Source organism: Pituophis catenifer, unplaced genomic scaffold (assembly GCF_029215685.1).
Source record: "Pituophis catenifer annectens isolate HBS135680 unplaced genomic scaffold, rPitCat1.0.hap2 SCAF_2, whole genome shotgun sequence".
NCBI lineage: Eukaryota > Metazoa > Chordata > Lepidosauria > Squamata > Colubridae > Pituophis > Pituophis catenifer.
This window is the reverse complement of record NW_027256882.1, coordinates 245,060,998-245,085,448: the sequence shown is the minus strand read 5'-3', so window position 1 is coordinate 245,085,448 and position 24,451 is coordinate 245,060,998. Positions and strand designations below refer to the sequence as shown.

The 24,451-nt window shown below is 36.6% G+C and overlaps 1 protein-coding gene across 3 annotated transcripts in view; it reads left to right on the top strand.

Moving 5' to 3' along the window:
- The first annotated feature begins 1,230 nt into the window (after nt 1–1,230).
- Nucleotides 1,231–24,451, top strand: part of COMMD10 (COMM domain containing 10) — a 65,150-nt gene continuing 41,929 nt past the window's right edge. For 2 of the 3 annotated variants that reach the window (XM_070938719.1, XM_070938721.1), the window contains exons 1-5: nt 1,231–1,394; nt 2,524–2,614; nt 4,249–4,359; nt 5,545–5,700; nt 15,074–15,184. In XM_070938719.1, coding sequence (XP_070794820.1) covers nt 1,360–1,394; nt 2,524–2,614; nt 4,249–4,359; nt 5,545–5,700; nt 15,074–15,184 — 504 coding nt within the window. In that variant the 5' untranslated portion in view covers nt 1,231–1,359. Of the gene's footprint in view, nt 1,395–2,523; nt 2,615–4,248; nt 4,360–5,544; nt 5,701–15,073; nt 15,185–22,361; nt 22,418–24,451 lie in introns of those variants that run through there. The other variant, XM_070938720.1, reaches the window with a different exon arrangement.

Here is a 24,451-nt window from a genome sequence, read left to right as displayed (position 1 = left end):
CAGTGAATAAAACTTGATTCACAATCAGTGCTGATTCAAAGGTTTATGGTGCTTCTAGGCCAATCTGATAGCATCACTTCTTGCAAATGTGAACATTTCATTTTTTGGAATTCTTCGTTTTTTGAAGGAGGGTTGTTGTGGATTTAATAAGACAAACACAACTTTTAGATTAATCAGAGACAGATTTTATATATTGCGCAATAGGTTCAAGGCTCTGTACATGAAGCGTTGAACAAAGACAGGAATTAGGTACAATGGTTTTATACCCTTCTAGACAAAGGATTCTTTGAAGTCAGCAGTTCATATGGTCCTATACATTTATCAATTTTAGTTGACATTTCCTAATTACAGAGCTTCTTTGCAAAACAGTCATAATTCTTTTTGTAGATTACTGAAGCATATCTTTTATCTTTTGTTGAAAGAACAAAGTGGACATCTCTGTCACTTTAACCTCAAGGTGTAAATCACGTAGACTGTTCTTATCTGTGACAACTGAGAGGCCTTGAAGTAAGCATCCTTGCAAAGAAATATCCCTGCCTGTGTTCTAATATAATTGCAAGCAATTTCTCTTACAATATTAAGAACAGAGGGCCCTTCAGTGACTATCTAACTGGACCCGTGTTTTTTATTTATTTTATTTTATTTGTTACCTGTCCCACCATAGGGTGGCATGGACACCTAGGACAGTGCTTGCTGTGCCTTAGCCCAAAACTGCAAAACCTTGTTTCACAGCACACACGCATACAAGATAAAAGCCATTTTAATCATTCCTTTTTGGCAAAGAAAATGCCCAGTGACAAGATGCAACCAATCTTCTTGTTAGCAATTGGTAATTACCAAAAAAGGATCTTTTTTTTTTTTTGCAAGAATCAAGAATCAAAGTATCTTTTACAGTTTCTAACCTGCTCCAGCAACTGAAGATAGGCACCTAAAAAGAGAATCTGCACAGTGGCATTGCTGCAGGGCATGTCCAAATTTGTCCTGCATTGCTGTGAATATTCCTCCCCAAAAGTGTCATTTTCTGTATGACACTAAAGTATGGGTGAACAGTCACGTACCTCGGAAATGGCTAAACACTAATCTTAACCCATGATTATGATACTCAGCCAATGGAACGATAGAGAAGTTTGGAAGAGGCACCGCTTCTACGCGCATGCGCCGCCGCGTACCACTCGTCGGCAGCAGCAGCTTCACGCTACACGCTCCTTCCTGGCGATAAATACCCGGAGAAGGTTTAGAAAACGAAAGGCGGAGCTTGCCTGATTTGCGCTGCTGGGATTAGCTTTTCCGGGACCAAGCTTTTTGAGCCGCTGATTGGCTTTCCAGGGGAAGGGGATGGTATGATTGACGGCGCTCAAAATGGCGGCGCCCATGGTTATTCCGGATACCGAAAGGTAAGGACGAGACGGTTCTGGGGTTTCCCCTCTTGCATAAAAGACGCTGCGGGTTAATACCATCTCGGCTGCGTTTGGATAGGAGACGCCTTTTAAAAATAATGCAAATAAGTGATGCAGGCTAAAAATGTAGACGCTTGGGGGACGGGGGGGGGGGGGAGCTTTTCTTTCGATGTTAACGCTTGGACCAAGGAGCAGAGAGAAAATGCTGCAGTGGCGGAGGCTGCAAAGGGGGAATAAAGGAGCCAAAAAATCATTCCTGACTTTCTAAGAAGGGGCTTCCTGGCCTTGTCATATTTTCTGACCGCATTATTTTTCACCCTCAGCAACTTCGAAACGGGCGGACTTTAAATCCCAGAATTGTGGGACTCGAAGTCTGCAGAACTTCACAGTTGCTAAGGTTTAAATGTCTATGGAGATTCTCAGTCATGGTTGTCCCAAAGGTGCTTTTTCTTTTTTCTTTTCAAGAGGCAACTGGACTTTCTGTTTTTTCTTTGAAGACGTTTCACTTCTCATCCAAGAAGCTTCTTCAGCTCTGACTGGATGGTGGAGAATGGAAGGATTTATACTTCTTGCAGACAGCTGGTCATTTGCATTCTTTTAGCGAGTTGTTGAGGCCACCTGGAGGTTTATCTGTGTCCTCAGAGTCACCTGAGTAGCCCAAAGGGGTGTGGAGCTTGGAACTATTGAAAGGACTGTGTTGTAAACTGGAGATAAGATGATGATTTATCCCTCCCCCACTACTGAGATAGGGCTGTTCAATTTTGATATAGATGGCCTCTTTACCAGCTGTTGCTAAGGTTGAGAAACATTGGCTTAGCAGTTGGCTCTTCTGGCTTCATCAGACTTAATTCTGAAGAGGCTTGTTTTAAAATAAAATAAGTCGTTGCCCTTGTTTTTTCTTTGCAAGACCAATAAGGGAGGTTGGAATCACTTGCCTTCTGTTTCCTGGAGGTTGGCTGGAGGTTTTCAGATTGCCTTAAAATTCAGTCAATTTACTTCATTTAATATTAAATTGCTATCTGACAACTTGATAAAAGCTGAGGAGATAAATTCAAAATTTTGTTATTTTAGATATCTATCTGAAAAATGTGACTCACTTTTAAAATTTTAATTTTTTTTTTTTAAGAGTTCAAAAAGCTGTGACCTTGATCAATGCTCTGGATACAGGCAGATTCTCTCGCCTTCTCTCCCGCATTCTTCAGAAGCTTCACATAAAGGTTGGTATAGAAAGTGAAAACGACCCCAAATCCTTCAATATTATCTGGGCAGCTTCCAAATATATGAACTTCAATTGCCAGAATGCTACAAGTAGCCATGAGGGCCAATAAATTCTGGGCATAGTATACATCTCTGGATGAATAATGAATTCTGTTTCAGTGAAGGTTGACATTCTTTTAATCTATTTTTCATTAAAATAGGATAAAAGTAAAAATAATCTTGTTCAAACATCAAATCAACTTCTCATTAAATGATAATTGAGTCATTAGGGAGACTAATAATTTAACTATATCCTTCCTGATTTTCAGTGACTCTGGACAGTTTATAAACTGTTTAACATATTAAAAGTAAGAAAAACAAAAAGAAAGGTAAAGATGGTAGAATGACAAGATCAGATAGGAATAAAGGAAAACAATTAAAGGAAGCCTTTGGCCATCCTTCTCTAAGGCCTGGGTGAAGAGTCAGGTCTTCCAGGTCATTCAAAACTCAGCAGGATGGAGGCTATTGGGAATCTCATTCTAGGGGATAGGTGCTGCTACAGAAAAGATACTCTATGTTTCCAGGGTCAAGATAGGTGGCATTGTTTAATTGATGGTTCCCATGAGTGCACTAACCCTTCCAGATTGAATTAGTTGGGCATATACTGTGGGAGATAGGAGACAGGTATTTCTTCAACCCATGCCATTCCAAGTTGTATTGTATGGTACAATAGTTCTAAAACTAAAAATGATAGCTGTAATCTATCTGGAGACAATTAAACTGAAGGAGGTCCTCCTTTTGGGGTGCCCAAGAGCTGCATTTAATATTATTATTATTATTATTATTATTATTATTATTATTATTATTAATTAATTAAATTTTTATGCCACCCTTCTCCCGAAGGACTCAGGGTGGTGTACAGCCGAGATAAAAAACCAACAATATAAAAGTTAAAAACAATTTAAAATTAATATCCCTGTAAAGCTTTTTAAAGCCTTATCAAAATCGTCATAATATTAACAATTTTTAGTTTACATTGCAAAAAACCTTATTGTATTCAGATAATAGTTGTATTCCTGATGTATCATTTGTATCTCCTAATGTAATAAAACAATTGTTTGAAAAAAAATGAAAAGGCAGATTTTTTTTAGTGGCAGCAGTAAGTTTTGTTTATATTGCAGTTTTTGGTTTTTTACATCTGAATGGCAATTTTAGCAGTGTTTATCATCATAAGTGGCTCAGAGAGCTGCAGAAAACACATTTATATAAAGAATACAATATAGATGACAATATTTTAGTCAAGGAAGTTAGACATTATAGAAGGTAAATTGGGAGGCTTCCTTATCTACAAAGAGTCAAATCAGCAGAAATGAAATTCTTGTGAAGCATTCTGTTCTCCTTGGGTCTCGCTATTTACAGTAGAGAACAGACTCCCCCCCTCCCCCAGTGACTTTGAAAGAAAAATTGCTAGCTAAGGAAATTTATTTATATTTTCAGGTAAACTCGTTGCCTTTGTATTTAAGTTTGCATTTGATTGTTTTTTTATTCTTTTCATATTTATCTTGAGCAGCAGGTAGGGAATGGGTAAGGTGCAATCATTTAAATAATTTCCTTATTTTAAAAAATTAAACTGGAGAGTTTTTACAAATTTCAGACAGAGAGTACTTTCACAGAAGAAGAGGAAGAAAAACTTCAAGCTGCATTCTCAATAGAAAAACAAGACCTTCATCTTGTACTTGAAACCATAACATTTGTTTTGGAACAGGTATTCACTTTTTAATGTTATAATTTTGATATGTTTGTAAATATTTAACTTGATATAGAGAAAAAGATTTTTCAAAGTTTGACATTAAAAGATAGTGCTCCAAATGGCTAGTTGTTGTTGTTTTTTAAATGGATGTCTCGATGCCTTGAAAAAAAGTAGAGAGCGTCACTATGCATTAAACAATTATTGCTACAGTCCTAAACTTTATTATATAAAGAAGTGTATTGCTCACAATTGAACTTCTGAGAAAATATGATTTGGATTGAACTGTATATATTAAGATGATATATGGTTGAAATACATAGCTTTGCAAGAACGCAAGCTTCTTGTTTCTTAGATTGCTGATATAATTTTGTATGTGTCAGGCTTACCATGATTAGTTGAATTCATGAAACATGATAAGCCAGAAATAGGGAACGGTCATTAGATGTGTGAATCCATCCACTGTTTTTTCAACTATTTTTTAAGGTTTTAAGATATAAAGCAAACATATAACTGCGGTGTCTTAAAGCATGGCTTCACATAGATCATTGCCATAGTGCAGCACATGAGATTCAAGCAAATAAAAATCAAAGAAAAATAATAACATTGGAATCTTTCTTTGAATTACTTGAAGAGATGTACAAGTCACATTTCTGGTTTTACATGTTTAGTAATAATTTTCAGACTGCTATATATATAGCTATAGCATTTAGATTTATATATCACTTCACAGTGCTTTACAGGCCTCTCTAAGCAGTTTACAGAGTCAGCATATTGGCCCCAATAATCTGGGTCCTCATTTTACCCACCTCAGAAGAATGGAAGGCTGAGTCAACCTTGAGCCTGGTGAGATTCGAACTGCCAAATTGCAGCCAGCTGGCAGTCAGCAGAAGTAGCCTGCAGTACTGCATTCTAACCACTGCGCCACCTGTGGTTATATAAGCTATACAAATCATTTTTTCCTCATGGAATCAATTTTCTTTTTTTTTAGAACTAGCTTTTCTGTTTCAGGGATATTTTATGGTCATTTTATTAATGAACAATTTCCATTTTTCAATCCTATTCTTCTATTGTTACTGGAAATCCTAGATCACATTTGCACAGTGGATAACACGTGTTCAGTATTTCCTGGGTTCTTCATAATTGTCATTTAAAATAACATTTATAAAAGTATGTACAATACATTGGATTTTTTTTTTACAGGCCATATATCACAACTTGAAACACACTATTTTGCAACAGCAGCTGCAGCATTCTAACTTGAGTCATGATAAAATAGAAGTATTTGTTACCACATGGGCAGTTGCAGGTCCAGAAATTGTGGAAAAGTTTAGACAAAGAATTTTGTCACCACATAAGGTAATTATGATTGAAATGTGTGCAATACATTAAATAATCAGGAAAATAGATAGTAATTTCTTTCTAAGCACAGGCAAGATTGGGCAGAATTGTAGCAAATGAGTATCATTTCCACCAATAACTATATTTGTGATATTTGAGAGGTTCCCATTATTTTATTTATAGGAGATTTTTCTATTGAATAATGATTTAAATAATAAATCATTATTTAGCTTAGTTTCTCCATTGGCATGACATGCATGATCATAGCTTAAGGCAAACTGTGACTTGAAACTGGGTTTAGAAGTTTCTCAGAATTTGTTCAAATCAAAGTTTGGACCATATATAATAGGGGTGTCAAACTGGCGGCCTGTGGGCTGGCTGTGTCACGTGCAGGCCACACCCACCCCAGCTCTGTGAAGGGGAAAAATGTCACAATATGTCATGTGACTCTTTGCATGTGATGCAAAGAGTTTGTTACCCGTGATAAAGGGGTGGGTTTTACTTACCTTTAATACCGGTTCGCAGCAGGGCTGCGCGCGCTCGCTTCGCTTGCATGCATGTTCTTCTGCGCATGCACAGAAGCATTTTGGTGACGTCGGGGTCGGTGGGGCGCGGCCTCCTACTGGTTTTACTACCGGTTCTATAGAACCAGTGCGAACCGGGGGCAACCCACCACTGCCGTGATATATAATTAAAAAATCAGCTTTCCTGATACAAAAAAGTAAACTATTTGAATGCACCCTGATGAACCATTATTTGCTTTAAAAGTGGAAATGAGATATACAATTAGAGTGTGGCATGCTGTGCAGTGTGAACTGGTGAATGGTTTCTCTTTTGTTGCTGAGGTCCTTATTCTCCATTGTGCCTTGTCTTATTTTAATTGGTTGTCACTGCTTGAAGGTTTACAAGTTTTTTTTATGTGTAATTAAAAAGTGTGCACATGAGAAGAATACATTAAAGAGGTGGCAGAAATTAGAATGTACTCAGTTAAAAAACTTACATTCTAAAAAAAGAAAGTCTGCTGCAGTTAAAGTGTAATTAAGATGGTAAATGAGCTGAGTTGGGAAGGTGGGAGCAAAATGAAAGGTACTTAATCACTGTCTTTCTATGTAATGCATACTTATATACTGTACTCTTTTGTATTTTGGTGTTCCCTCTATTTGTTGGACCTGAGCTTCCATGAGGCTCACACTGGCTAAGGTTTTTTGGAAGTGGAAGTATCTAAAATATGTACAGCAGTATTTTTCAAACTTGGCAACTTTAAGATGTATGGACTCCCACATAGTTGCTGGGGAATTCTGGGAATTGAAATCCACACATCTTGAAATTGCCAAGTTTGAAAAACATTGATCAAAAGGATATATGCTCAGTAACTGGCAGGTGAAGGCATGAAGCATGAAGTGTGAAGAAGTAATAAAGGCATCCCACCAAAGTCATGGCTGGAAACCTAGCTGTAGAAAATTGTGTGGAAAGATTGCTACAAGGAAGAACAATTACTTGCATAGCTTCTGCCCATATCTTTTTCTAGATTGGAAGTTACTGTGAATGAATCCATCATACAGTATTAAGGATCTTGGAGCTTTGCTTTTTCTTACTTGGTAACTTGAGCACTGAGCAGTCTTGCAGTTTGTATCTTTGAAGTGGGTGGGATGGGATGGGATGGGATGGATAGTGGTGTTCTGTTAGTAATTGACATCAAATGTTTGTGGCTGAAATATATAACATTTTTAATATTTCTGTCAAGCAGAAAGAATTTTGGAAGTCATGTTAATAGTTGCCTTGAAATTAATTGGAAGAAATCCAGGGCATTAATCTTCATATTAACACCTTAATTAGAGCACTGTTAATGTCAGGAGCGTCAGAACTACTAGAAATAGCTCCTGATATAAACCAAGATCTAACAAGTAAAGGTATTTTTTTAACCATTTTATTTAAGTGCAGGAGTGACATCACATGGGATTAGAATGGGCTGACTCATAGTATATTATGAGATACTGTAATTCAAGAAACTTTTATTATTATGCCATCAACAACTTTTGCTGGTGGTTGTTTCACTTAAGTGATGTAAAGTACTGCATTAGGAAGCTCTTTTCCAAAACAAATTATTTATTTGTTGTAAAAGATAGATTTAATTTATAATTTCCTTCTTTCTTACTGGCAAGAATCTTCTCATCACACTAAATAAAAATCTCCAAAGTAAATATGTAATATTTTGAATTCTGTTGATTAAAAAGATCTTAATAGGACATGTTTTCCCCCTCTCCCTTGCTGGATTTATATTTATAAGCAACCAGAACTAACTTCATAGGAGTTACAGTTAGTTCTTGCTTACCAAGTGCCTACTTTAGTGATTGTTCAAAGTAACAAGGTTAAAATATCCCAGCTTTGTGACCAAAGTAAAATTGCAAGTCTCAGTCATGACCTGTCTGTCGCTTAATGACCAAATAGGAAGTGCTATAAGACTTGCAGTACGTGGTCTTTGCTTTATGATAGCATTGCCAGTTCCAGTTGTGGTCGTGAAGTGAGCTATAGATATACTGTGTGGTCCAATGGCTGGAATAATTTCATTTTTTTGACACCACCAATTCTGACTGAAAAAAAGTTGTGCTTGCTCAGATAAAATGCAGAACTTTTTAGTGCTAGCATAAAATATATGACTGATATATGATTTCACCTTCCAAATATATGAGGCTGAATTTATTGAACTGCTTTCTGCTTAACATAGTAAAAGTTTTAAATGTTGTGTCATAAACCATCCTATCTGGGAAATATAAAACAGAAAAGAACTGAAGAAGCTTCTTGGATGGGAAGTGAAAAGTTTTTCAAGGAAAAAAAACAAAGTCCAGTTGCCTTTTGAAAAGCACCTTTGGGACAACCATGACCAGGATGATTGAGAATCTCTCACAGACAACTTTTGTGTCTGTGAAAAGCATAGATAAATAGTAAACTTACCAGAGAAGTCATTATTATCTGAGAGTGAATCTTTCACCAAAAAAGAAAATGCCAGTAGGTTTGTTTCTGTGCAAGTGGCAGTGGTGGGTTCCTCCTGGTTCTGCGAGGTTCCGCTGAGCCGTTAGCAGTGACGATTTGACGTCACCGAACTGGTTCTGCCCCCGCCCCCACATTATTCTTACCTTTTATTTGGCCCCACCCCCAATCTATTGCTGCATCCTGAGTCCCAGCTGATGGCTAGAGGGAAAAAAAACTGTTTAAACTCTTGCCATGGGGCTTCAAAGGGCCGCCCTACAACTGATCAGTGTTAAAAGAAAACAAATGGGTAGACCGGTGCCTGCAAAAATAAATGGGTAGATCAGTGCCTGCAAAAATAAATGGGTAAACCAGTTCCTGCAAAAATACATGAGTAGACCAGTGCCTGCAAAAATAAATGGGTAGATCGGTAAAGCTCTGAAAGCAGTTAAAAGCCTGGTAGACCAGTACCTCTGCTAAATCCTAAATAATTGTCACATGACCATCAAGCAACATCCACAAAATAAGCCACGCCTACAGAACCGGCAGTAAAATATTTTAGAACCCATCCCTGGCAAGTGAGTATAACAATAAACAGTGCTCAGTACATTAATTTGTTAATTTAGGGACATAAAGAGTTATTTATATTTATTGAAGATATAAGGCCCATTCTTAATAAATTTAAGTATTTTATATTTTTCAGAAATTATACAGATAAAATGTAACGTTATTCCTTTTGGGAGGCATCTTTTTCTTGAGAAGGCAGGGCATTTACTGGAGTCAGAACATTACTTGTCTGACTTTTCGTTCTGCCCCCATTCTTCCCTGGCAATGTGATCTTATCATGAATATCTTTTAGGGATTTATGGAGCTTCAGAGGAATAATTGGATCAAAGTGTTCCCTTAAACTGATTTGAGATATCAACTGTAATCATGCTGCTTTGAGTTGGAGCAATTTGTAGATGATTTCAAGCTTTGAAGACTTTCAGTACTTCTATTTTATAGAGTCTCTCAGATTACTGTCCTATGCTCAGCGACTGTTTGAAACTATGATGGGGCTAAATGACTACCAAGACTGGTTTTTGATGTTCTGGCCAATGCAGCATCCCCATAGTCATGTGATTTAGTTGCTTTTTGACCAGACCTCATTATTCATCACCAGTCACAGTGTGCCACAACTATGTTCTCCTGCCCTGTGCAACCTGCCTCTACTTAAACTCCCCCTGCCCACCTATTTTTCCCCCACCTCTGCCTTTTGGCACCCTGTACTCTACTATCTCCTTCTGCCATGGCAGCCACCAGCTAATCTTTGCTGTCTTCTTCCTTCTCCTATGGGCTTGTGTTCTGGGCATTGGCTGAAGATGCAACTCAAGGACGTGCTTGGTGAACTCGGTAAGAGGTGGGGAGGTGGAACCTTGTCTGCTAAAAACAGTTTGCCAGGCCTGGCCAGAAACGATACCCTTGAGGCCATGGAGAACACAATGGGATGTTGAGGTGCAGCATGCTCATCATGCTGTCTGGTGTTCTCCAAGAGCTGACAGCAGAATTGGACAAAGTGGAAGGATAAGGGTTTTCTGGAGGTGCAGTGTGTGCTCTGTGGTTTATTTTAGAAGTGGTCCTGCAGAATTGGCCTGGGGTGGGGGTGGGAGCTGTCCAGCAAAGGATAGAGCCAACGGAGGCTATCCAGAGCAAAGGCTATCCAGAGCAAAGAGGGTTCAGCAAAGTATAGAGAGCCAACGGAGGCTATCCAGAGGCTATCTGTTGACTTGACCCAGCCATTCTCCTACAAAGCCTTCACCTGTTCAGCAGTTAAGTCTCTGTTGTACTTGCCACACATATTGCAGGGCTGGTCCCTTGATCATTGCCTGAATCCTGAGCAAGCAGTGGAAGGAAGAAGATGACTTTCAGTGGGGGGCTGTGGTGGGGGGCAGCAGGGTTAGGTGGTGGAATACTGCGAAAACAGAAATGCAAGATAGGCACGTGGGGGGAGTTGAAGCAGAGGCAGTTCATGTAGGCCAGGAAAAACATGGGTCCCTAACTTAATGACCATGTGGTCCTGGCCTAAGAACTGCAATCTGAATTGTTGAGATTGCCATCACTAAGCATTATGGTCACATAATGTTTTCCTTAACCACTGCTTGCTTAAAATTCTAATCCCAATTACGGTCATACCCCAAGGAATACCTACCGTATATAGGCCAAGCTAAGAAAAGTATAAGGCTTGAATAGTAAGATTGGGTAATTTAAAGTAATTGCTTGATGAATTTTATCAGCACCATAGATCTTGGAGAATGGTTTGTTCTTCTGGTGGGTTTTTGGTTTTGTTTTGCTTTTTTGTATGTGAGCCTCTGCCTTACATAATTTTTTATCCTTATCCTTTTCACAATTATTTTTAATATTTTCTGTTCTCTATCTGCATTTGTCTTCATTTAGTTCTGAGCTTTCTTCAAGGCATGAATTGGTACGAGAAGTGTACCTGCTGTTAGAATAATGCAGATTATTTATTTCTATTATGGCATATTTAATAAACAATAGTGATGCTACGTATGCTGCTCATTTTTTTTTAGTTGCACATTTAGTTGCACAAGCAGCATGTAATGTATTATTTCCAAAAGTGGCTAATCTTGCCAATAAATCACGCCATTAAATCATTTGGCCCAGAAAAATAAGTAGTCAGAAAACATAGATTCTACAGCTTTAATAAATTATTACTTTTTAAAACAGTTTTTAAAGCTGATCTTTACTATTTTAAAATTGGAATTGGATATGATCTGCATATTCTGTAAGATGATCCTGAAAGGAGTTTAGTAGTTTGCTTTAAAGCCTTATAGAAAGTTTTTCAGAGAGACAAGATTTGAACTTCCTGATACATAGCTCATCCTGCTGTACTAAATTGCTTAATTTTTTTTGGTAGAGGAAAGTCATTCTTTGCTAAATATAAGAAAATACTAGAGCAATTAAAATGCTAGGGCTTGGGAGAAGTGATGTTTGTTTTGTTATCATTTATTTTTATGACTATGCACAAGTTTATTTATAAGTGACAATATGTTTCATAATCCCTCAGATACTAAGGTTCTATGCTACGTTCTCATTTATTTCTTGTGTTCATACATACATACATACATACATACATACATACATACATACATACATACCTGCATACTTTCAAAGGATTCTGGATCAAGTACACTTTCTGATCTAATACTTTGTGCATTAGCACACCACTTAGATTTTAAGAAAACGAATAACTAAACAATAAAGACATTTTAAGTGTACACATATTACTATTTTTACCCAGTGGTGCAGTATGCAGATTCTTTAAAGGAGGAAAAACATATGCTTCTTAAAGTTAAACTCTGCCTACTTCACTCTTCCATTCTATATGATTAAGTACTCATTTCTGGAAAGCAATTCATATTTTGTAATTATACTTAGAAGAGGAAATAATACATTTCTAAAAAAACTTAGCTTTCAAACTTGATTCTGATAAGTAGTAACTACATGTGTCACTATATGATTGTTATCTAAGAAAACACTTCTTATTTGGAAGGCTTAATTCTTTGCATGTTTTTCTACTTCTATCCCTTGTCCAATTTTACTGTGGCCATATATCATGTACCTTAAGTGGTCTGAATTGGTCTATTATATTCAATTTTCCCTTCGGTAAAATAAATAGATAACCCATTCTACAACCTCAGGCTGCATAGAGTTCATTAATCAAGGATTCTGAAAGCATAGCTTAGTTCCAGAATCCGGGTGCGGGAGGTTGGGGTGGGTGGGAAGCAAGCATTAAAAAGTAAGAGTATTAAATTTATGAAAAGGTTTCCTGCCTTTCCTTTGACTAGTTAATCAGTTATGTAATTGTTCCAGTACTTTTGCAGTTCAGTATGAATTAAATATAAATGTATTTTATTTGTGTTCTTAGCTAAAAGAAGTGATGAAATAATCCATCATAAAGAATATTCAGCTGTTAGGGAAATATTTCTTAATAGCAAACTATTTCAGCATGACACAGATTAAGCAGATAGCTTGGAAAGTTATTTTTCAGGATGGTTATAAGCAAATTAATGTATTTTAGCTTGTACAAATTATATACTGTCTGCCATCAATATCTATTTAGCTATGGATTAAAAACGAAGGGATAGATTATATGTATATCTATGACATTTGGTTTTCATGATGAAGTGATAAAAGTTGAATGTTAGGCATCTATGGGAGGGGTGTCAAACTTGTGGCCCATGGGCTGGATGCATAACGTGCTGGCCATGCCCACCCCTGTTTTAGCAAAGGGGGAAAAAGTCACGATACGTCTCGTGATGACAGCGTGATGATGTGAGTTTGATACACCTGTCCTAGGGTCCAAAATTAAGTACTATATCTCTAGATAAGATTGAGAAAGACCCACTTTTACTTTCTATCATTGAATATTGTATAAATACCATACTTTTCCGTGTATAAGACGCCCCCATTATAAGACGCCCCCATGTTTCATGTAGTTGCTTGTAATAAACACATTACAAGCCATCACTGTGCAAAAGCCATCTTGTTGGAGTGAGTAATACAAGAACAGGAAATGCATCACAGGAACAATACAGATGAAATCTAGAGTGGCAATGTGATACGGGAAACAACTACAATAGAGAGGAATGATAGAGCTGCATATAAGATAGAGGTTCATCCGGCATGTGTGACCTTCTCCTCTCTGCTTCCTGTGTATAAGACGCCCCTGTTACATTTTCAAGTAAATATTTTAAGAAAAGGTAGCATCTTATACACAGAAAAATACGGTACTTCCGAGCTGAATGAAATAAGAGTTCTGGTTAGTTTCATCACTGTCTATATTTCCACTTATTTAATTTTTCTGCAGGAATGCCTATGTAAGTTAAGCATTGAATTAACATATATTTGTTGTAGTATTGAAGGAATTCAGCTATTCTATACAGGTAGTCCTCTACTTACAACCGCTCTGGGTCCAGAATTTCCATTGCTAAACAAGGTGGTTGCTAAGTGAGTCATGCCTGACTTTATGATCATTTTACCATGGTTTTTAAGTGTGAATCACTGCAGTTGTTAAGTGACTCACATGGTTGTTATGTGAAGATGGTTTTCCTTTGCCTTGTCGGAGGTCTGCTGTAAAGGTCACAGATAGCAATCACATAACTCTGGGATACCGCAATTTTCATAAATACATTCCAGTTGCCAAGCGCCCAAACTTTGATCACATGACCATTGGGATGCTGTGATAGTTGTGTGAAGACCGATTGTAAGTCACTTTTTTCAGTACTGTTGTAACTTCAAGCTGTCGCTAAATGAATGGTTGTAAGTCAAGGAGTACTTGTTCTGCATGTTTTATTGGTGACTATCTATATACGGTAACATGCAGTCCTTCCTTAAATATTTAGAACTATGAGGAAAAAATAAATTCCAAGATGATCTTACTTTCCTATATACCTTTGTCCACAAATAAACATTCTACCCATAAACCGGTACTTTTTATTTAAGGCAGTTATAAATGAGCATTTTTATGCTTGTTGAATTATAGAAGAACTTTATTCTTCTATATATTTTATATCAACAGGTACAAGACTGCATTAGTAATTCACGGAGAAATGAAATGTAAATGCAGCATTAGAAATATGTTTTTTATTTCCCCCCAAATTTCTAAAAATAATTATTTCTGTTTGTAGCTTTACATATTTTAATATATTGTGTTTAAATTAAAACAGCATATATTATTCTGTGTTTGTTGTACATCTAAATAAATGATATATGAATGTATATATATATGAACAAAATATAAATAACTTGCTTTTCAATATTGCATAAAATTAAGATACTTTTTTTTTAAAAAAAACCCTGATGCTGGATTTCCTGATTATGAAAATTATGTGTGCAAAAGCTGATAAAGTTTTTAAAAATATTTATAAAAATATTTCAATATGATCTGCATAATATGGTCCAACTCAGTTTTAGGGCTAAGAAATTAGGGTCCTTTCTATTTATTTAATACTGTCACAAATCAGTAAGGAACAGGAGCACTGTTAAAGAACAAAATCTACTGATTTAATCTTTCTTTATTCAGCAATAAATTCACTCTAGTCACATTTTAAGGCTTTGGGAGTTAATATCTGTGATAACTGGGATTTTAAGAAATATTTGTGGCTTGTGTGTTTTAATAACAATTATAATTGTAATTTACTTCATTCTGGTTAACACAACCATAAGTAATAATTGTTCTTTAACATGATTGTAAAACTAAGCCTGGCAGACGGTATAGAGAAGTGAAGAAAGATGGTAGAATTCTTTTCCTTTCTGTCTCTGTGCCTCACATTGGCTGACAATTGTTCCTAAGCAGTGCTGAAAAACAAAATACTGCCATACCTTATTTACCACATTAATAACCAAAATGATACGTGTTTTGTAGCTTGAGACAGTTGGATGGCAACTTAACCTTCAGATGGCTCAGTCCATGCAGGCAAAACAAAAATCTCCTCAAGCTGTGTTAGAACTTGGAGTCAGCAGCGAAGATTCAAAGGTAAGAGCTCTTTGTCACATTTTTTTTCCAGTTGTGTTCTAGCAGCTTTGCAGATAATGAATGAATTAAGGATCGAGCACTGCACCTGAGGGAACATATGAGTTGTTCGTAGACAGTTGCATAGTTATTGTATTCATAGGTCTGTGAATTTTAACATTCTGGCCAGGGGGCACTCTCTGCACAAGGTGCAGTTGGGATTTGGGAGGTGTTTGCATCAGCCTGTCTGTGGCCATCTGCGACCTATGCTTACCCATCAACCCTTTCGCAGCATAGGTGTGCACCGACGGCTAGACGCAGTTGTGGACAACACTGAGTCAGCCTTTATACTTCAGGTATTAGAAACAAGATGTAAATTTAAATGGGGCATTTAATAATATTTTATTTATATTTATATACCGCCCACCTCCCAAAGGACTGGGGCCGGTGTACAGCCAAAATAAAACATAAATATACAATATCATAGTTAAAATTAATTAAAATTTTATTGAATTATAGATAGCCGAGGATACTTTTAAACAAAAGATATACACTATTTTGGTCTAATCTTATAACCTTGGTTCATTTTGTGAAGCTAAGATGATTTATTTCTGGTTCGTTGGAAATTATATCAAAGGTAGTATTTTCTTTTGAAGTGTTTCTTTGTACAATTTTGTGTGATCTTTTTTCTTATTGGTAGAACTCTCCCCTCATTTTGCCTCTATGTCCCTGGACTTAAGCTACTTATTTGGTCCCCTCTTTTAAGTACTCACCACACTGAAATTCAGTGTCTTGTTCCTGAAACTGGTCTGTTATCCATTGTTCTGCCACCTTAGCAACATGCAACATTGTATTGAGGAATTTATACCCATGCTCATCTGGGATGCCACCATATGGTGTTACAACTTTGATTATATTTGCTGACATGCTGGTTTTTTTCTTTCTTTCATAAACTTTGGAGTTTTAAATACAATGGAGTCATGGCTGGACAATTTTAAAACTTTCCTTTTCCCTCTGTTAACTCCCCTCCCCAACCTCTTAGACAAATATATAATGGAAACCATAAATACTGCTAGGAATTGATTTGCCTCTTGTGTAGAGTAGAGATGAAGACATTTTTGTTACTCCAGGATTGTGGGTAGAATAACATTTATTTGCACTCACTTATTAGCATGTGAATGTTGATAAGCTCATCATATTATCTTTTGTGTTTTGGGTGATATGATGTCAGCAAAACTGAGGATGATTGTGGATCAGCTTCAGATTTTATGATAGATTGGAGAGGGAAACAGTGATGTATGAAAGTGCCCACAATTAATCTTGTAATTGTAAAGATGGATTTCATTGTACAATTTCTCCCAATTTCCCCTCTTCTTTTTTAAGAGCAGGCAACAACTGTTCAGAATATTAGCAAAATTATATAAAATAACAAAGATTATTTTGTACTGTTCCACCCTATTGAGTGTTGAGTTGAGAATTCAGTGCTTTAGGAAAGTAATTTGATTTAAACTTTGATGTTTATGCAAAAAAAGATCTGCAGATGTAGCAATAAGCAATGGCATTTAGACTTATATACCATGTTTCCCTGAAAATAAAACAGGGTCTTATTTTCTTTTGACCCCCCAAATAAGGGCTTGGCCTTATTATCAAGGGGTCTTATTATTTTGGGGGTGCAGGAGGTGGTGAGCGTGGGACTGGGTGTCCCGTCGCCTCCCCTCCCTATTCTTTGCGCCAGCCGAGCGGCCCAATAGTCCCACCCCACCCCAATGGCAACAGCTGCTTCCCTTCCCCGCCGTCTTTTTATCGAGAGGGGTGGCAGGTGGGGCAGGGGAGAAGTGAGACGCTGTAAAAGAAAACCTTCTCGCGAGTTCAATCAAACTTCTTGAACTCGCAAGGTTTTCTTTTACAGTGTGTTTGCTGGACCCAATGGTGAGCAAAGCGATGGAACTTGAAAGGTAAGATGCACATCTCGTGGCCCAACACGTCCCACCCCACCGAATGGTATCAGCAGCCTGGCTGCTTCCCTTCCCCACCATCTCTTTATCAAGAGGGGTTAAAAAAAACCTTGAGAGTTCAATCAAACTTCTCGAACTTGCGAGGTTTTCTTTTACAGCGTGTTTCTCTGGACACTAACGGTGAGGAATACGATGGAGCTTGAAAGGTAAGACCTGTGTCCTGCTTCTCACCCGCCCCACCTGCCACCTCAATTGCATCCCTAAAGGGGGCGGATGACTAAGTGAGGGGCAGGAGCCCTGTCATGCCCAGTGAGGGGGAGGGGAGAGAAGAGACGGCACGTCTTAGTCCACACGTCTTTCTTCTCCCTCGCCCCACCTGCCACCCCTCTCGATAAAGAGATGGTGGGGAATGGAAGCAGCCAGGCTGCTGTTGCCATTGGGAATGGGGTGGGACATGTTGGGCCACTTGGCCGGTGCGAAGAGGAGGGAGGGGAGGGCATGTCCCCCCTTCCCCCGCCTCCGGCCTCTTCAACTCATTTTGGTTGCATGGCAAGCAACCAGACGAAATGGTGGGACTGGCTGCGCGTGCGTGTAAGTAGTTGGGGGGGGGGCTTATATTATCGCTTGGGCTTGTTATCCGGACATGTCTTATTTTCGGGGAAACACGTTATCACTTCATAGAGCTTTACAGTGCCTCTAAGCGGTTTATAGAGTCAGCATATTGCCCCCAACAATCTGAGTCCTCATTTTACTGACCTCAGAAGGATGAGTCAACTTTGCACTGGTCAAAATCTAATTCCTGGCAGTTGGCAGAATTAGCTGATGTGGAGGAATCAGCAAGAACACCTGCTCCATATTTACCTATTTGAACTTGGCATGCAGCTAAATCGAGAATCTTACTATTATAATAATGGTATGCCTGTAGTTGATCTTAAAGGTAATGCAAGAATTTAGAAGTGACTCAGTATCAAAGTGTTACATGTAGTCCAAATTTTTAAAAGCTTTGTAAATGAAAGCATTTTAGATTATGCCTGTGGCAGACAGAAACTTGTGCCAATAGTGGATCGATGGCGTAATGGTTCCTATACCGTTTAGCTATTTGAAGAAATGAACAATTGTGTTATGAAACTTATTGGAAGTTACAAAGAACAGCTCTACATGTGCCTTCTTATTGCATTGTAGCCTCAAGGGTTTTTCCTCATAGGTTGGAAGAAATTGCACTTATGTGGGGCTACCATTGTAACTTGAACACCATCTGTGGATTCAAAAACATCTGTGGACTAAGAATCTGATAACCAATGGAATGATGCAACCATGTAGGTACTAAAGATTAATGGCACATACAGAAAGAAATCAAACACAGCAACAGCTGTTAGTGCACATCCTAAACTCCTGACTGAAGGTCTAATAGTCTAATAGTGAAGATGGATAGCTTTATTTGTTATTGTGATTGATTAAATAAATAATTTGATTTTGGGATTGCTTGTTGAGATTTATTTATACTTCCAGAATAGTACTAGCTGAAGTACTAGGTGGCTCAGTGGCTAAGGCACTGAGCTTGTTGATCAGAAAGGTTGGCAGTTCGGTGGTTTGAATCCCTAGTACAGGTCTCCTGCGTGAGCAGGGGTTGGACTAGATGACCTCCAAGGTCCCTTCCAACTCTGTTACTGTGTGAAGTGGTAGAGAAATTGTGCAAATGAAGACATTGTATTCAGGGGAATTTTTTTTTTTTTTTACTAACTTGTACTATGGGGATATCTTCAGTCAAAATCTTAAGATAAATGGAGAATGGTAGCAATTTTGGTCTCTAAAGAAGAAAAAACCGTAAAGCAGATTTCTTCATTATGCATCCTTGGACCAAAAGATGGTCTTTATATTATAGGCTGTGGCTTTGCTTATTTCATCTATGCCTTATTGACACAGATGCTGATGATAAGCAAAGGAAAGTGCTTCATTTTGTACTCACATATTGGCTACTTTAAAGGAGCACTGCAAATACCAATTTTTAGAAATGATGAGCTACTTTGTATTGAAAAGTATAATTTGTATTGAAAAGTATAAACATCCTAAATAAGTGGATTTATCAGCATTGGCGAATCTTCTCTTCCCTTAAGGGTGTCACTTACTGCAAGCATTTTGTTTGCAAATGCTAATAGCACTGCGTGTTAATTTGCATCTTAAATTACAAGAAGGCGAACTGGAACAAAATTGTACAGTGGAAAGCTTTTTGTAAAAGTATGTTGCTTTTTGGAATAAAGAGATGATTCCCTTTGGAAATAAATTCATTCTTTGATTTAATTCTTTCTTTTATGGACCATACACAACTTGTTTTCATATGTTCTTAAATACCTTTCTGTAATTAAGATTAATTCTAGCCAAGGATACTGTATATTATGAATTCTAAAATGCATGGATTTACTAATAGTAACTTTTGTTTCAATACTCCTTGACCTAAATTCATTGCATTTGCTCACTAGAGGGCGATAGAGCTCTTTAAAGTTTCTTTGATGTTGTGGGTGTGTTCCCCCTCCCAATAATATTGATTCAGTTGTGGATTTAAGTAGCTGAGGGAAACTGTGTTTACTTTTCTAATCTGCATACAATAGGACAGTTGATAGTATTCAGATCTAATGTCTTTAGCTGACATGAAATTAAAATAGTAAATATTGGTTCAGTTTTTATTTGTATTTCAAATATAATAAATACTTCAAGAGATATTTATAATTAATGTTTGAAAGGCAAAAGCATTATAGTGTGTGAATTATATTTGTAAAAGGAATTAACTCTCTTAACTGAAGAAATATCAAGAGATTGCAAATCTACAAATGTTTTTATTAGCTCAGATTTCTTTTTTAAAAAATCTGTCATAGTTAATAAAACCTAATAAACCCATTTTAGATTATTATTGCTGGAGGGGAATGAAAGGAAGGATCATTCGCCTGCATCAGGCAAAGACAGCGAGCAATCTTTGTACTATGCCTTTTTGGTTTCCAGATTAGGAGGGATAAACTATTGCTCATCCTAAAATACTTCCATCCTTTGAAAATAAATGTTTTTGCAAATGTTTGTGAGCAACATTTTGTTAAATCCCATCAATGGAGCAGCATTTTTGGGATGTGATGGTTTCAGTTCACAGTATTTATATATGATTGAGCCGTGGTGGCACAGTGATTAGAATGCAATACTGCAAGCTACTTCTGCTGATCACCGGTTGCCAGCAGTTTGGCAGATCGAATCTCACCAGGCTCAAGGTTGACTCAGCCTTCCATCCTTCCGAGATCTGTAAAATGAGGACCCAGATTGTTGGGGGCAATATGTTAACTCTGTAAACCATTTAAAGAGGGCTATAAAGAACTGTGAAGCGGTATATAAATTGAAATGCTATTGCTATTGCTGTTCGTTTTGGTATCTTTTCTATTCCATTAGTGGGCTGCTACTAAAATGAAGTGTCTGATATCAGAGATTTCTCCTCAGATGTATAATAATAATAATTTTAAAATCCAGCATTGTCCCTTCATGGGCCCCCTGTCAATAATCTCCCTATTTAAGAAACATGAATTTGAAGAGTTGTATGATAATATATCATGACTCTATTAGTAATAATTATTAATGGGGATCCAAATGAGGAAACTAACTCCATGGTAGCTTGTGGTGTTCCACTTCACAGTTCGACCACAAAAGCAGAAACTAACTATGGGGATGTTGATTCCCTTTGCTTTTTTTTTTTTTTTTGTGTGTGTGTGTGTCAGTGTTGACCCTGGGTGACTGCCTGCAGTTTTCTTGGCAAGATTTTGGAAATGCTTTACCATTTCCTGCTTCTTAGAGGTGAGAGAGTGATTGCCCTAGGACTAGGTCATCCTGCTGGCTTTGTATCTAAGGCAGGACTAGAACACATAGTTTCCTCAGTTTCTAGTTTGATGTTTTCACCATTACACCAAACTGGCCCATATCGGTAGTTAAACTCTTAAAATTGGCCTTTTTATTTAAAATGGGATTTGTTGAAAATAGAAATAATAACCCTTACCGTGATATGGGAATTTTGCTATTTTTTGATATAGTCCATTAGTGGAAAATAATAATCAAGTTTTAAATTTTTTAATTTAAAAAAAACCATACAAATTGACTGAGATGCAGTTATGAAAGAACTGAACTCTGTGGATTAGTTGATTGACACTAATACAATCAGATATATTGGACTGTAGTTCTTGCCAACATGATTCTCTCCAGGAGTTTATTCCCATTTATCTGGAGTTTCATATTGTCAGTATTATTATATTTGTATCACAGGGCCAGAATCCATGTAAAAATTAACTGTAAAACTAGCACCGGTGAAATGATGAATAGCAATTTTGATAAATTCAGATCTAATACCTTCTGGTAGAAATAAATGTGATAAAATGTTCTGTTTTGTATTTAATTTACCTTTCCCCAAGATGCTTCCATGAAATCATCTTAATGACAAAATATAATTTAGTTTTCTGAAAATTATATTAAATAGTGATATTACAGGAGTCAATATTTGTGGGAAGAATTTTAAACAGAAGACAAGCTAGGTTACTGTAAGGTTTTCCAGAACAGAAAGCCAGGATGTAGAGCAAATAAATAAAAGAATAAATAATCAGTTTTCTGTGTTCCAAATTATTGTTTTCATCTGCATAGTTTCTAGTTTTTTTTATATTTCTTTATTTTTAATGTAAAGGTATTGCTGTTAATTTCCAGTTCAATTATAGTTATGTTTACTTGGAATCTCTCTGGGTCAAATTTAAAGTAAATGACTTTATTAACATATTTTAATGTTATGAAACAAAATTCTATTTTAGCCAATTTTGGAATAATTTGGTAATAGACATGTGCAAACAATTTATATACATTTCAAATTACAGAACACTGTTTTTTAGTTTGAAACGAAATTTTGAGAGTGAGACAGTTTGTCCTATTTCTATTATTTTGGAAATGTTTGAAGGTCAAAAGAGTTTCAAGATAACGGAAAGAACCTGTTTCACAATTGTTGGACCATGCTGTAATGCTACAGTGATAGTGGATGTCTAACAGTGATGTTATTCCTTCATTGATTCTAAAGCCCTAACATCATGGTATTTTTGTATTTCAACCATACTGAACAATGAAAACATGCTTTTAAATATAAATCATGACCAAATTAAATGTATCATTGAAGTACAGTTTTCTTTTGCCTTAACCTCATTTCTGTTCTGATGTGTTCTTTTGATGTTTCATTACTCAACTAGGTAATGTCAGTATATAGCAATTACTATGTCTAATTGGTAATAAAATGTCTGCAAGCAAACATTCAAGCTCAGAGAGCACCAAGATCTCCACAATTCATTTCTGAGCTACAGATAATCTCTTCTATTGAGATCATTTCAGTTCTTCAGAAAATGTGAAAAGCAGTAAATATCTGCCACGAAAGAGATGTACTCCAGTTATGGCTGCCCATCTCTTAACTCTGGGTGTTAAGTAACTCTGGATGGTTAGTTGAAGTTAAAAAATCAACTTTCAGTCAAAAATTTAAAAGGCCAGTATAGCTTCATTCGATACATTCACTGGTTTAATTATATAATTATGAATAAAATTTGAAAATCGGCAGTTTATTATTCCATTGAAGTGTTATATATTTCATTTTTCATTTCTAATAATTGAATCATTATATATTTCTTTTGTTTTAAACAATTAGCTAAAAATCTTACCAGGTCTTTTGCTTTTCTCTCAATATCTCTTGTCGTAAACATGTTGGCATAACTTTTGTGTGCGGAGATATTAGTTAATTGTAATCAATACTGACACTGGGTGGTAGTCAAAATGAAAAACTCAAGAAAAGAATATTAATGAATACACATGCAGAGGCAGCTGAAGACAACAAGAGTCACAATACTAGCACCATCTCATGGATCCCATTGATCTGGCTGCCTTTATTTGTACTTGATAATATGTGCCAGAAGGTTATCCATTATGCTAAGTAATTTGATTTATTTCAGTGGAATTAGTACAGGATTCCCTTATCTGAATGATAGAGTAACAATATGTTACTAGATAGAGCATTGCAAGGCAGAATGAACAACTCATTAAAAATCAGCTAATTATGTTATATAGTCTTCTTGATAGTTTTGATTAAAGTAAAATCAAATAAAATCAGATAATATTACAGTGTAAATAAAAAAAGCAATATGTTTGATCGGTTCTGTTTTTTAAATTACTGCCTGATAAAATCTAAATAATCATATTTACCAGATATGAAAATTTATATTTTGCTCCAATAGCTTATCTTTAAAACACATTTTGTAATCAATGAGAATATGGTAACAGGACCTCCTTTTGGTGGGAGATTACTGTAACTTTATTGTCTTTTTCTCTACTGTTAAATATTTCATTTTAAATAGTCAAAAAACTATTTGAAATATAGTAGTCATAATTAATAAGATTGAACACTAGTTGAAGTTGATAAGAAACATGCCAATGATATTTTAAATGAATATTATGTTTTCCTAAGTTTGTTCCTAAGTTCCTCATTGACAGAACTTTCCAGATTCCTATTATCTGGCAGTATTATGGAAAGCAGTGCACACACCTTTTAATTGATATGTAACTGAAGAATAGAGAGAAAGAATACTCTCATCTGAGAATCGGCATTCAGATAGGACCAATGCCATTTTAAACTTGCATGTCTATAATTTGGTCAGAAGGTCAAGAGCCCTCTTAAGCAAGTACTATCTTTACCATAGTTTCCTTCTCAAACCACCTGCTGAAATTGGGAATTAGAGGCACCAGTTTGTAGTTCTTCCATTCCTACTATACTGATGGTTTATGTTAGTAGTGATGGGGAATGAGTGGTGAAGTTTAGCAATTTTCCCTTTTCTCGTAAATATCTAAATGAAACCCCCAAGGAGGTTTGGGATAAAGTTTCATCAATATATTACTGGAACTCAGTTCTACACTGTCATCTCAGGCCAAACCAGAGATTCTGTGGTAGCTTTTAACACCTGAAGGCTTAGAAATTGGAATAGATAGAAGCAAACTAAAACCCAGCAAGACTGAGTTCTGGTTTGTCCAGAAATGTATTTACTTAAAGATGTTACCAGTAGTAAGCCAGGAAACAATAAACCATATCCTTATCACTGCGCATTTAAATTGTAGGCTTTCAAGTTTTAATTCAAAATACTAATTTTGACCTAGAAAGCCTTGTGTGGCTTAGGTTCAGGATACTATGGAGACACCTCCTCAAGTTGAATCCACCTGGCTTGGGTTGTGAATACAAAAGGGCAGGCTTATGGTGCCAATGAGAAATAAAAGAGATATACACCCAAAGGCAATTTTTCTCAAC